At 64.3% G+C, this 13,949-nt stretch overlaps 2 protein-coding genes across 2 annotated transcripts in view; both read left to right on the top strand.

The window, feature by feature from the left end:
• Nucleotides 1–185: 185 nt before the first annotated feature.
• Nucleotides 186–11,621, top strand: LOC120498285 (rho GTPase-activating protein 27-like). The gene is given in 18 exon segments (XM_039700819.1): nucleotides 186–262; nucleotides 264–360; nucleotides 363–535; nucleotides 774–1,512; nucleotides 4,794–5,216; nucleotides 6,046–6,261; nucleotides 6,592–6,702; nucleotides 6,795–6,862; nucleotides 6,959–7,046; nucleotides 8,349–8,453; nucleotides 8,835–8,933; nucleotides 9,002–9,092; nucleotides 9,217–9,336; nucleotides 9,743–9,841; nucleotides 10,125–10,202; nucleotides 10,342–10,476; nucleotides 10,838–10,943; nucleotides 11,055–11,621. Coding segments are annotated over 18 exon segments (2,988 nt in total). The 5' UTR covers nucleotides 186–200; the 3' UTR covers nucleotides 11,233–11,621.
• A 1,111-nt stretch (nucleotides 11,622–12,732) lies between these two features.
• Nucleotides 12,733–13,949, top strand: part of TMEM98 (transmembrane protein 98) — a 4,828-nt gene continuing 3,611 nt past the window's right edge. The window contains exon 1 of the mRNA XM_039700878.1: nucleotides 12,733–12,815. The gene's annotated coding sequence lies outside the window, so the exon portion shown is untranslated. The remainder of the gene's footprint in view (nucleotides 12,816–13,949) is intronic.

Below are 13,949 nucleotides of genomic sequence, written 5' to 3'. Positions count from 1 at the left end.
GTGATTGGGGGTCCCTTCCCCATTTTCCCTGCCCCGTTTTCCTTCCCAGCTGCTCCCCGCTGGTGTCAGCTTCTCCCATTGTTGTTTTCCCCACCACTCGTGTGCTGGGAGGACTTGGGATGTGCCCACCAACACAGCAGAACTCCCTGGGGTGCATGGGGACAAAAACCAGGGCAGGGCAGCTCCCATGGGCCCCCCTAATGGGGTCCCCATCCCACTGCCCAGGGAGGCCGTGCCAGATCCGGCAGCAGCGCAGATCCCGGCAGCAGCGGGGCTGGGCCCTTCCTGCGGCAGGAACCTCCCGAGGAGCCGTTTCCTCGTCGGGCGGCAGCGGGTCCCCTCCGCCACCGTCCCGTCCCGCCCGCCGAGGGGACAGGACGCGCCCCGAGCTGCAGCGGGGGCCGGGCACGCCCCCGCCGCGGAGCCCGGCCCCGTCTCTCGTCGAGGCGGCGGCGGAAACCGGGCGAGTCGGGACCGGCCCGGCGCGGGCACGAGCGGCACCGCGGGCGCGCACCCGCCCCAGCGCCGGCCGCAGGTGAGAGCGGGGCTCGGGCACCGGGGCTCGGGCACCGGGGCTCGGGGGCTTTGGGGTCTCGGGCATGGTGGCGAGGATGGTGGCGGTGACCCCAGGGTGTTCCAGCAGGGTCGGGGGTTTGCGAACCCGCCGCGTAGGGCGGCAGCTCAGCGGGGACCCCGAGGGAGCTGAGCGGGGGGTCCTCGGCCCAGGAGGGGCTGGGCGCTGCCGTCACCTGCCCCTGCCCCGTGTCCCGCAGGCGGAGGCGCGGGGAGGCCATGGAGGCGGCGGAGCCGGCGGAGGAGGCGCTGGTGCTGGTGGAGTACGGCTTCGAGTACCGCGCCAAGGACGGCACCTTGGTCTCCATCAAGCCCAACGAGCGCTATGTCCTGCTCAAACGCACCAACCCGCACTGGTGGCACGTCCGCAGGAGCGGGGACGCCCGGCCCTTCTACATCCCGGCCCAGTACGTCAAGGAGCTGCCGCCCATCGCTGCCCCAGCCCCGCTTGACCCCCCGCCACCGGGACGTGCTGCGGCGGAGCCGGCCGCGCTCGTCCCTCAGCCCCCGCCAGCCTACGAGTATCGCTTCATCGGGGCCGCCGAGCCGGGGCAGCCGGCAGGAGGGTGCCCGGTGCCCAGGAGGGACTCGGTGCCCAGGAGGGACTCGGTGCTTCAGAAGGATTCTGTGCCCAGGAGAGACTCGGTGCCCAGGAGGGACTCGGTGCCCAGGAGGGACTCACCACCATCACTCAGCTCTTTTCGGGTCCTGCCGGGGCTGACCCCGCACCCCGCTGAGCCTGTGAGACCTTCGCACTCCCTGGATGACCTGGCGCGGGTGACACCAGCAGCTCGCAGTGCCACTGCTGCCATGGGGGCGCGCGGGGACCCCCCCGGACACGCTCGGCCGCTCGGGAAGAGCCGCTCCGAGACCCTCTGCGCCTCCGGCAAGGACAGGGACGTGGCCAGGAGGTGGCCGGGGGCCGGCCCCGCGACTCAGGTACGGTGACATCCCCGCGGCTGTCCCCAAAAGCTGTGCTGGGGGGTGGTTAGCGGGTAGGGGTGTTGAGCGTCGCCCCCTCGGCTGACTCAGTGGCCGTGTTCCCCCACCATGACCCTGTGACCCCCGGCACAGAGTGGGGTGACACCCCGGCACCGCAGCCACTGCTGGGACACCCCACATCTCCCCACTGAGCTGACCCCATGGGACAAACCTGCAGGTGACCCCACCGTAGGGGTTTGCCCGATTTAACCATTTCGGAGGTGTGAGGGACCCCACACACAGGGACACCCCCCGCACACCCTCCATCCTCAGCCCCTGGCCCGTGCCTCAGTTCCCCCACCCTCATGGGCACCCCTGGGCTCTCTCAGCCCCCTGTTCTTCTGCAGAACCCCGTCTCTGGGTCTCTGGGGGGTGCTCGGCGTCACCCAGAGGGGTTTTGCAGCGATCCCTCAGGTTCCCGGCGCGATCCGGGATGAGCGGAGGCAGAAAGGGTTAACAGGGAAGCGCGGCAGCTCCTCCCTGCCGGGGCGGGAGCCTCACCTGGGCGCAGCACCCATTGACCGAGGTGGGTGCTGGGTGCACCCCGCACAGGCCAGCGCCCCGACACCCCAAGCCCACGCTCACCCCACACCAGTAAGTAGCAAAGGGCTCTGCCCAGCACCCCCTGGGCTGCACCTCCCCGAGGGGGGCACCCAAGGGTGGGGGTCCCCGCCGGCCACCAAGGCGGGCGGGGCTACAGAGGGTGAGACAGTGCCGGCAGAGGGGTGGGGCCCACGACCTTGTCCACTCCTCACTTGTCCCCGAGCACGTCACTTCGGAGTGACCCCGGGCACCTGGAGCACCCCAAGCCTTGGTGTCCCCCACTTCAGGGGAGGCTGGAGGGATTGTGCCACCTGGGGGAGTTGCTGGAGGAAATGGGGTATTGGTGGTGGGGGGCTGTGTTTTGCGCCCCATTTTCACCTGATTTTCACACCATTTTATACCTGGTGCCCCCAGCTGTGCCTTTTGCACACTCAAAGCCCCTGAGCCCCCTCTGGGGGTGACCCAGCGTAGTTCCCAACCCTAATGCCACCATGGGAGCATTCCCCTTCCCTGCCCAAATCCACCCTGTGCCAAAACCATCCAGCATCGGGCATGGCAGGACCATGGTGGCCTCGGACCTGCCACCCTCTGCACCCCATGGGATGGGATGGGATGGGATGGGATGGGATGGGATGGGATGGGATGGGATGGGCTGATCCCAGTGTTGTGGGGACACAGCAGCTCCAGATCAACTTCCATTTGATCAGTGTGACACCAGATGGGCCACCCAAAATCATCCCGGTGCAATTCCTGCTCAGCATCACCCTGGAGCAGTTCCTGCTCGCTTGCCTTGGCTTTGCCAGAGTGGGTGACGGGTGGCAGGTTGTGGGTGACGGGTGACAACAACCCCACGAGCAGCCAGTTCCGCCCTGGGCGTCTCTTCCGCTCCCCGAGCCCGGCAGGAAGCGCGGTGGGTGCAGGGCCCGGCTCGGGCGCCAGCGGCGTCACCGGAGCCCCGTGCTGTCCCCACGGCTGTGCCCACCCTGGTGCCCCCAGAGCTGCCCCGGTGTCACTGCCATGGGTGACCGGGTGCCAGGGGGGCCGCGGCGGGCCCGGAGCAGGGCATTGCAGCTGCTGCACTTGGGGAAGGTAGGCAGCACCCAAGGGTGCTCCCAGCCGGGGGACAGGGGGGTGTTTGGGGGTCGCCCCTTGCCAGGCTCCCCCTCAGGTTTCCCTGGGGGTTTATGGGCACCGGCGGTGCCACAATGCCCATCCCTAAGCAGGGAGGGGCACCCAGCCCAATCCCCCTGGGGGTGAGGACCCCCCAGGGATGCACCCATAGGAGAGAGAGAGGTGCTGGGGGGCCTCAGTGCCAGGGATGCCCCATTGCCACCCCCGTGTCCCTTGTCCCCAGGAGGAGGGTGGACCCCCCAGTAGTTTCTGACCCTGCTCATCATGGAGGGGGGTTGTGGGGTAGTGGGGGGAGGATGAGAGGTGCCATGGAGCTGCTGTCCCACTCTGATCCAGGGTGTCCCCAAGGACAGTGCACCTACTGTCGCCTCCCTCGGGGTGATGGGCAGGGCTGGAGTTGGGACCTTTGTCCCCGCAGCCATTAGTGAGAGACTCAGGCTGTAAAGCCGGGGAGATCAAAGAGTGATAGGAGAGGGCTCCCTGCTGGCAGCACCCTCCTGGTCCCAGGGGACACATCCCCCTACCCCAGGCACCCCACGGGTGGGGTCAGCCAGGCTGGTGCGGGGGATGCTATTTTGGGATGTGGTGATGGGACTGTCTGGTTCAGCATCCGGCTCTGGGCAGGAGGCCGGGGCTGTGGGTGCTGGAAATGTCCCAGGGTGCAGGTAGTGAGAGTTCTGGGGTGCATGCGAGGGTGAGATGGGTGTGAGTTTTGGGGTGCTGGGGAGGTGGGAGCAGAGGCTGGGGGTGCAGGGGATGAGCAGGTTGGAGGTGTTGGGACTGCAGATGTCAGTGCAGAGGTTGTGGGTGTTCATGGTTTGGGTGTCAGTGCCGTGGGTGCTGCACAGAGCAGGTGATGCAGGTACCAGTGATGTGGGTGTGGATGATGCAGGTACCGGTGATGCAGGTGCTGCATGAGTGGGTACCAGAGACACAGGGGTTGATGATGTGGGTGACAATGTCAGTGCAGAGGTTGTGGGTGTTCATGGTTTGGGTGTCAGTGATGTGGGTACTGTATCCAGGGGGTGATGCAGGTACCAGTGATGCAGGTGTGAGTGATGCAGGTACCAGTGACACAGGTGCTGCATGAGTGGGTACCAGGGACACAGGTGTTGATATGTGGGTGACATGGGTACCAGTGATGGAGATGCTGATGATGCAGTGACACAGGTACCAGAGCTGCAGGTGCTGCTGCAGGTGCTGCACGCAGTGGGTCATGCAGGTGCCAGTGACATGGTGCTGGTTGTGAGGGTGCTGCCAGCAGCAGGTGACACAGGTGCTGGCACTGGGTTCCTCAGTGTCCCTCCATGTGCTTATCCCAGTGCCAGTGGGTGCTCCCTGCCCCACTCTGGGTGCTGTGAGTGCCCCTCTCCACCTCCTGGCCTCCCACCACTGGCACCTCCTGCCCCAGACCTTTGGGTGCCCAGGCAGGGGGGTGACCCAGCAGCCAGGGCAGGATCCAGCCCCTCGGTGCCTCACCCATCGGGGTGCCACCCGGACACCACAGCGGGGACATCCCAGGAATGCCATCCCAGCTCAGTAGTGACACATCCGTGTTCCCCCAGGCACGAAAGGAGTCAGAGGAGACACCTGATCCCATCTACCTCAACATCCAGGAGCTGCGGGAAGAGGCCGCCGCCCGCTCGGCCCCAGAGGAGCCCGGCGGCTCCGTGTCGGACTGGGAAACCCACACGGACACGGACAGTGGACATTTGTTTTATTACAACCCGGTGACGGGCGAGACCACGTGGGATTGTCCCTTCGGGCAGGCGGACGATGGAGTGAGTCCCGCCGCCTCTCCCGCCTCCTCGCTCGCACACAGCCCGGAGCTTCCCGAGTGGGAACAGCACGTGGACGAAGGAAGCGGACAGACTTTTTTCTATAATTCGGTGACAGGTGAGACGTCGTGGGACCCCCCCACTGCAGGAGACAAGGGCAGCCCCCGGGAGATCCCTGGGGGGACGCGGTACGGTGCCATGGAGCAGAGGGTGAGCACCCGGCGAGGCGCGGGCGTGGGCTTGGGGTGGGGCAGAGACAGGGGTGGGAGTGGAGACAGGGATGGGAGTGGAGACAGGGGTGGGAATAGAGGTGAAAATGGGATGGGAGTGGAGACAGGAATGGGATTGGACACAGGGATGGGATTGCAGATGAAAAAGGGATGAGAGTGGAGACAGGGATGAATGTGGAGAGAGGGATGGGATTAGAGACAGGGATCAGAATGGAAATGGAGAAGGGATGGGATGAAAATGGAGACAGATTTGGATTGAGAAATATGTGGGAGATGCAATGGAGATGAAAACATAGAGACAGATGGGAATGGAGATGAAGACAGATGAAGATGGACATGGGTATGGATACAGGGATGTAGGAAAGGACGAGAATACAGATGGAGACAGGGATGGGATGAAAATGGAGGCAGAGCTGAAGATCGAGAAAGGATGGGAAATTAATATGGAAACAAAGATGGAGATAGGGAATGGAGTTGGGAACAGATAGAGGGATGTAGAAAGGGAGGGGAATGGAGATGGAAACAGGGATGGGATGGAGATGGAGACAGGGATGAAGTTGGAGATAGGAGACAGAGATGGGAATGAAGATGAAGGTGCAGATGAAGATGGACAATGGAATGGATACTTGGATTGAGTTGGAGATGGAAACAGGAATGAGAATGGAGATGGAGACAGGGATTGAGATGGGAATGGAGACGAAGATGGGAATGGAGATGATGGAGACGGGGCAGCGCCCACCTGGGCGAGCAACACAGAGATGCAGATCTCTTGGCTGGGCACAAGATCTTGAACTTTCTTTTCTCTCCAGCCACCCACTCCAGAAACGGATTATCCCGACCTGTCTCCAGATGAGCTGGAGTGTTATCCTGAGGAAGACTATTCGCCTGTGGGCTCCTATGAGCAGGGGGCCTCTCTCTGCCTGTCCCCGAGGCGCCCTGAGGAGCTGGGCTCGCCCCCGGGCTGGTATGGGCATGGCCACCCTGAGGGACTCATGTTCTACCCCGAGCACTTCGCCCCTGACACGGTACGGGAGAGGGGTGGGGATAGGGACTGGGACAGGGTTGAGGATGGGGATGGGGCCAGGGAAAGGGACAGGAAATGGAAGAGGGATGAACAAAGGGATAGGAACTGGGATGGAGACGGGGATGGGTTATGGACAAGGACAGGGACAGCAATGGGGATGGGGACAGGAGCAGGGACAGGGAAAGATGCAGACAGGGGTGACTGCCAGGGATAAACATCCTCACAAACCCACAGAGCAGGGGCTGCAGGGGCTCTGGGGTGCCGTGGGTGCATGGCCCAGCCCCCTCCTGGCAGGGGCACCTCGGGCTTTACCTGACCCCTCCCTGCCCAGGTGCCATCGGGTGGCCGCCACGAGCGGGCCAGCAGCGGCTCCAGCCAGGACAGCGGGCTCTTCGCCTGGCACGGCGCCGTGTCACCGGCACCGGGCAGCAAGGAGGACAAGGTGAGCACCCAGGGAGGGGTGCCCAGCCTGCCCTTGCCCCAGCACCAGGGACAGCAAGGGCCAAGCTTGACACCCCCACCTTCACTTTCCAGTTTAAATGCCTTGAAAAAGCCGGGGTGCTCAACCGGACCAAGACAGTGGACAGAGGGAAGCGGCTCCGGTAAGGACATCCCGGTGTCCCCTGCCACTGGAGACAGGAGGCCAGCAGGGGGAAGGGGCTGTGCTATCCCTGTGTGACCCCTGCTCCCCTCCCCAGGAAGAACTGGAGCTCCTCCTGGACTGTGCTGGAAGGGGGAATCCTCACCTTCTTCAAGGACTCCAAGCACTCAGCTGCCAGTGCCTTGGTAAGAGCCCCAGTGGACTTGGGGCAGGGCAGCTCCCATGGCATGGGACCAGCACCCATGAGACAGGGCCAGCACCCATGGGACTGGACAAGGACTCCCAGGATGTGGCCAATATGTGTAGGATAGGGGCAGAACCCACAGGGAACACAGCGCTGGCCTCACCTCTGGGGTGGGTGTTCAGGGCTCTGTCTAGGGCATGCAGAGGCTCTTGGGGCAGGGGGACCATGGCCAGCACCCACAGAATGAGGCCAGCATCCACAGGATGGGACCAGTATCCTTAGGACAGGGCAAGGATCCACAGGATAGGATTGAAGCTGCAGGATAGGACCGGCACCCATAGGATGAGGCCAACATCCAGGGGACAGGGCCAGCATCCACAAAATAGGACCCCCAGCACTGTGGGGAGGAATCAGCACTTGAAGGATGGGACCAGGACCCACAGGCCAGGGCAGGTGCCCTGCACAGGGACCTCAGCACCGGGACGTGTCTGCTCACCCCCCGCACACCCAGGCTCCCTGCAGGGGTGGCAGTGTCGGAGCGGCTGGCACTGGTGGGAGCCAGCAGGAGGAAGCAGAGCCAGCCCCAGTCCCCCCCCCGGGTCCAGCCCCCCCCGCGGTGCCCAGCAGCTGCCACCGGATGCAGAAGTTGCCGTGGGTCTTGCAACACCCTGTGGTGACAGCAACGGGGGGGAGGAAGGCAGGGGACCCACAGCTGGGGAAACAGTGCTGGCCCCACCTCGGGAGTTCAGGGCTCTGTCTGGGGGTCCAGAGGTCCTGGGGCAGGGGGACCGTGGCCAAAGCACCCCAAAATCCAGGATATGGGGAGAAACAGTGGGTCTGATGCAAAATCCCTTGCAAAATCCCCCTCCTTGGGGACAGCCACCTTATCCCTTCCTGCAGTGTCACTGAAAGGGGCCCCAAAGCTGGATCCCCCCCCAGGGTCCCTAGGGAGGGCTGGGAATGTCCCTTGAGGTGATGGCAGCCCTAGGACCTGGCTGTCCTCAAGCTGGTGGCCATGACCCTCACCCCACCTGTGTCCTAGTCCTGCAGAGACCATAGGAGGGGACAGAGAAGTCCCACAAAGGACATCTGGCAACTTTGCCTTTTCTGGAGGAGTGCCAGTCGTTCTTGCTTCTGCCAATTTATGTGCCTTTGATCTTTGATGGGATCCCTGGCGACAAAGTGTGGGCATCAAAGATCAAAGGAGGTTCCTGCAGAGGAGGGCAGCCCACACCCCCCAGCAGGATCCCGGTGTCCCTGTCCCCTCTGGGCAGGTGCCACCCTCATTCCCTTGTCCCCACAGAGGCACCCCAGCACCCTGACCACCCCCGAGCACACGGTGAAGCTGCACGGGGCCACCCTCACCTGGGCCGGCAGGGACAAGTCCAGCAAGAAGAATGTCCTGGAGGTGAGCAGGTGACAGCAGGAGGGACACTGGTCACACCCCAGGTCCACACGTGGCCCACAGGGCAGTGCCATACCTGCCCAGTTCATCCCAGCAGGGAATGGAAGTGGGGACGCTGGGGACGTGCCAGGGTGGGAGTACAGGGACTGGCACAGCCGGTCACTGTCCCGTTCTGATGGGCACGGCGAGGCCACCAAGGGACATCCTGGCTCCCAGAGGGGCTTTGCACAGGCAGGAGCCGCTCCAGCCCGTCCAGCTCCCCGAGCCGGCACCGTTTGGTGTCATCGCAGCTGGCGCCGGGCTCAGCCACATCCTGGTTCCCAAATCCGCGTGGTTGCGGCAGCCCCGTGCCCTTTCCCTGACCTTTGCCTGTCGCTCCGGCAGCTGAGGACGCGGGAGGGCTCGGAATTCCTCATCCAGCATGACTCGGAGCAGATCATCACTGCCTGGCACAAGGCCATCGCCGACAGCATCGGCCGGAGGGTGAGCAGCGCTCCCCACCCCGCGGCCGCCCCGGGCCGGGCCCGCGTCTCACGGTGCCGCTTCCGTAGGGCTCCGACATCCCCGGAGAGGAGGAGGCCGAAATTCGGGCTGAATTCGGCTCCCGGGAGAGGCTGGGGGGCGGCGAGGAGCGGAGGGCAGGTGAGCACGGGCACCCGGGATGGGCACGGGGGCCGGGCAGTGCCACCCACCCTGCGGGCCCCGGGCTGGGGAGCGCCCGGGCGGACCCTGGGGACGGTGCTGACGTGCGCCATGTCCCCGGCAGCAGCCGGGCAGGTGACGGGCAGTGCCGAGAGTGACACCAGCCGAGTCCGGAACAAACTCCGCAAGTTCCTGCAGAGGCGGCCGACGATGCAATCCCTGCGGGAGAGGGGCTACATCAAGGGTGGGTGTGCGGGGCAGGGTCGGGGGGTGCTGGCAGGGGGCTGGATCGAGGATTCGTGCTGGGATGAGGGCAAATCCACAGTGGGATGGCGTGTTGGGATAGGGCCTGTCAAGGGTGGGTGCTGGAATGGGGCTGAGTCCCTCGGGATGTCTGCAGGCTGGAGGGCGAGAGGGGACAGCCAGGGCTGGAGCTGGGACAGCCAAGGGGGAGCTGGGACACTGGGTTGAGTGACCAAGCCCAAGCCTGACCCAACATCTTGGTGATGGGCTCGGGCATGTCCCATCACCTCCAGCCACCTTGGTGGGACATTCCTATGGGAACAAGATCCTCTGTCCCCAACCCTGTCCCCCACTAGCCACCCTCCTGGTGTCCCCTGGCCATGCTCATGTCCCTGCTGTGTTCCTAGACCAGATTTTTGGCTGCTCGCTGGTGGCCCTGTGCGAGCGGGAGCGAGGGACAGTGCCACGCTTCGTCCTGCAGTGCATCTGGACCGTGGAGAGGAGAGGTACAGGGGACAGGGACAGCCTGGGACACCAGCATGGGGACATGGGGACAGCTCCAGCAACAGCCTACATGGGATGTTCGGGTTTTCCTTGGAAGCCTGGTACTGGCTCCTGTGGGCACTGACACAGCTGTCACCATGTGCCACCTGGCTGTGGGCACCCTCCAGGGGACAGCAGGGACACATGGGGACACATGAGGGAACGGAGTTCCCTCAAGAGTGCCTAATGTCCCATCCCAGCATGGATTGTTTAACCGGGAGCTTTTCCCCATCTCCACCTGCCCAGGTCTGGACATCGATGGGCTGTACCGGGTCAGTGGCAACCTGGCCACCATCCAGAAACTGCGCTACAAGGTGGAGCACGGTACGGTCACCCACGGTGACAGTGGGGACATTGGGGTATCACCCCCTTCAGGGGCAGAGGGACAGGGGAGGGGGCAGCCAGGGACCACCCACCCATCCCTGGGGCTCTGGACACAGCTGAGATGCTGCCCCACCCCCAGACGAGCATCTGGACCTGGATGATGGGCGCTGGGAGGACATCCACGTTGTCACCGGGGCACTGAAGCTCTTCCTGCGGGAGCTGCCAGAGCCACTCGTCCCCTTCAGCCACTTCGACAAGTTCATCGCTGCCATCAGTGAGGGACAGGGACAGGGGTGGGATGGGATGGGATGGGATGGGATGGGATGGGATGGGATGGGATGGGATGGGATGGAATCCATGGGATGGGACGGGATCCATGGGACGGGATGGGATGGAGACAAGGATGGGAACTGGGATCAGGCAGAGATGGGATGGGGAAGGGTACAAGGATGGGGTTGGGGACAGGAATGAGATAGAAAAGGGATGGCAATGGAGACAGGAACTGGGACGGGGGGGATGATGGAGATGGGGATGAGGATGGGGACAAGGATGGGATGAGGATGGGAATGGAGGTGGGGACAGAGATGTTGTGATTGCTGGAGCCAGCACCCCACCGTGCCTTCCCTCCCTGGCAGAGATCCAGGACCCATCCATGCGGGGCCACTGCATCCGGGACCTGGTGCTGTCCCTGCCGCCCGCCCACCATGACACCATGAAGGTCCTTTTCCGCCACCTCTGCAGGTGACACCCCCTTGTTCCCTCAAACCCACCCCAGTGTAGGAAGGCAGAACACGACTCTGGGGACAGGCCCCGGGGTCAGGGCCATGCTGGTGACACTCCCCTGTCCTGCAGGGTGGTGGAGCACAAGGAGGAGAACCGCATGTCAGTGCAGAGCGTCGCCATCGTCTTCGGCCCCACACTGCTGCGGCCGGCCAGCGAGGAGAGCAACATGGCCATGCACATGGTCTTCCAGAACCAGGTGGTGGAGCACATCCTCAACCACTATGGATACATCTTCCCTGATGGATAAACGCTGGGGATGAGCCTGGCAGTGGGGACTTGATGGAGCAGCGTCTCCAGGAAGGACTTGGCCATGTGTCACCTTGGTGGTGGCTCCATGGAGGGCGGCGCGGTGACCCGGCTCGAGGGAGGGACACCCCAGGGGGTTCTCCTTGGCCACCCTGTCCCACCGAGGCTGGATGTGGGGAGCCGGGCCCCAGGGGGTGTGTGGGGCTCGGGGGGTCCCCGTGGTCAGTGGAGCCCTGCAGTGCCCCCCTGGAGCCGGCATTCCCGGGTGGCAGCAGGGAGGGGCCGGCGGGCAGGGCCTGCTGGGCGGTGGCACCGGCGGGCAGGGAGGGGCCGGGCAGTGCCGTGGCTGCAGCCCCTGCCCCGATCCCAAATAAAGAGCCCATGCAGACACAGCGCTGAGGTGTTGCTGGCAGGACAAGGGGATATCCCAGGGACGTGGGTGGCACAGCAGGGGCTCAGTGCTCCTTGGCTCCTGGTGATCTTCAGGGACACCACATGGACTTCGTACCCCATGAGGATGAGGGGACCTGGGACACCATTCCTGGCTGGTGTCACCAAGCACTGTGTCACCACAGACAGCGAGACGTGATGAGAGCCACACAGTCACGGGACAGGAGCCGTGACTGGAGTTCCCATCACCCAGAGCCACCTCCTGGCGTGGGGGCACTTTGGGTCATGACACAACCAGGACTGGATGGGACGAAAAAGGATGGCAAGGAACATGCTGAAGTGCTTTGGGACATCATGGGGACAACAAAGGGCATGGCAGGGACACGAGGGGGAGGTGTGGGGACATGGGACACATGTCCCTCGCTTTGAAACACAGCAAGGACAGCACATGGCAGCAGGTGGGGACACAGGGATGGCTGGGGTACAGAGGGGACATTTGGGGACACAGCAAGGGCATTTCGGGGTGTGTTGGGGATGTAATGGGGCCAGGCTGGACTGCAGTGGGGACACTTTGGGACAAGACAGAGACACTTTGGGGTGCAGTTGCATCATTTTGGGTCACAAGGATTTTCAGGGCACAAAGGAAAACCTCAGAAGTGCAGGGACGGAGGTTTGGGACACAATGGGGACAATTTGGGATGGAACTGGGACACTTTGGGACACAAGGGGACACAACTGGGGACAGGAAAGGGACTGTGCGGAATGCAGGGAGGGAATTTGGGGGCACAAGGGGATGCCTGAGGGGACAAGACAATGCTTCGAGGGTGCAGCAGGGGCACTTTGGGACTGAACGGAGCCACCTCGGGGTGCACTGGAGCCAGACTGGAGCACAAGGAGGTACTTTGTGACACGAGGGGATTCTTCAGGAGCGCAGTGGGAGTACTTTGGGACGTTTTGGGACACTTTTGGATGCATGGGACGCACATCAGAACTTTGCAAGGCGCAGGGGACCCTCGGGCCCCCTCGGGGCGGGAGGGGGGCGGTGCCGGGGCAGAGCCCGGCCGATCCTCGCTCCCACCCCGCTCCCTCTCTGCTCCCTCCCCGCTCCCATCCCGATCCCACCCCGCTCCCGGCCCCGCTCCGCGCCCCCCGCCCGGCTCCATCTTGTTCGCGGCCGCGGCGGAGCCGCTCCAGGTGCGGGGGTCCGGGAGGGATTGAGGGGACCCGGGAGGGTCGCAGGGACCCGCCGGGGGAGCTGGGCCCCACTCCCAGGAGCCCCCAGCAGTGTGCCCCCACTCCCAGGAGCCCCCAGCAGTGTGCCCCCACTCCCAGGAGCCCCCAGCAGTGTGCCCCCACTCCCAGACCCCCCCCCAAACCCCCCAGCAGAGTCCCCCCATCCCAGAACCTCCCAAACCCCTCTCCCAGTGCTTCCCCAGGCTCCCCCTTTCCCATTGGAGCACGTCCCACCTTCCCTGGTGGTGCTGGGCAGGGTCTGACCCCAGCCCAGCCGGGATCACCCCCCGAGGCTGGGGGTGGCGCTGGGGACACTTTGTGGGGGCCTGGGGACGCCCCCGGGGCTGTGCCCCCTCCAGGACCAGGCACCAGGGGGTTACAGCAAAAGCAGCTTTGGCAGCCAAAATCCCTCTTAAGGCTTTAATCGCAGTGAGAAAGTGGTGGAGGGGGGGCGGGGGGAGCACCCTGTCCCCCCCTCACTGTCCCCAACCCGTGGGGTTGCAGGACAACTGCAGCCAGGCTGGAAATCTAAGCCAAATCCCTAAACCTGGCTTAAAATTCAGTGGGATTTAGGGGCGAAAGAAAAAAAAGCTGTAGGGGACCCTGGGAGCGATCCCTCCCATAGAGCCGTGTCGGGACCCCCCAGAGACCCTCACCCCCACCTCTGGGCCTCCGGAACGACCCCCAGGGCCAAGAAGGACCCCATCAGCCCCGTGACCCCCCGGTAACCGGGACTGTGCGGGATCGGGAACCGCCAGCAGCGATCCCCCGCCCCGATCCCCCCAGACAAACACCCTCGGGTCCTCCCTCCAGCAGCGACCCCCCTACACCCCTCCCCAGACACTCTCAGAGCCCCCTGAACCCCCTAAACAGCAAAGCCCCCACCACCAGATCCTCCCAGGATCCACTCAGCAGATCACTCATCCCCCCTCACAGAGCTTCACGGGACCCCCAGCAGCCCCCACACCCCCCCAGACCCTCTCAGGGACTCTCCAGACACCCCCCAGCAGCAGCCCCTCCTCCCATATCCTCGTAGGGCCCACCCAGCATCAAAGCCCCCACCCCCAGGAGCCCCCCCCGACGGGTCCCCCCCCC

This window comes from Passer montanus, unplaced genomic scaffold (genome assembly GCF_014805655.1).
Source record: "Passer montanus isolate IOZ18808 unplaced genomic scaffold, ASM1480565v1 scaffold145, whole genome shotgun sequence".
In the NCBI taxonomy this organism is placed as follows: domain Eukaryota; kingdom Metazoa; phylum Chordata; class Aves; order Passeriformes; family Passeridae; genus Passer; species Passer montanus.
The sequence above is the reverse complement of the archived record's forward strand: the minus strand, read 5'-3'. Positions and strand labels throughout refer to the sequence as shown.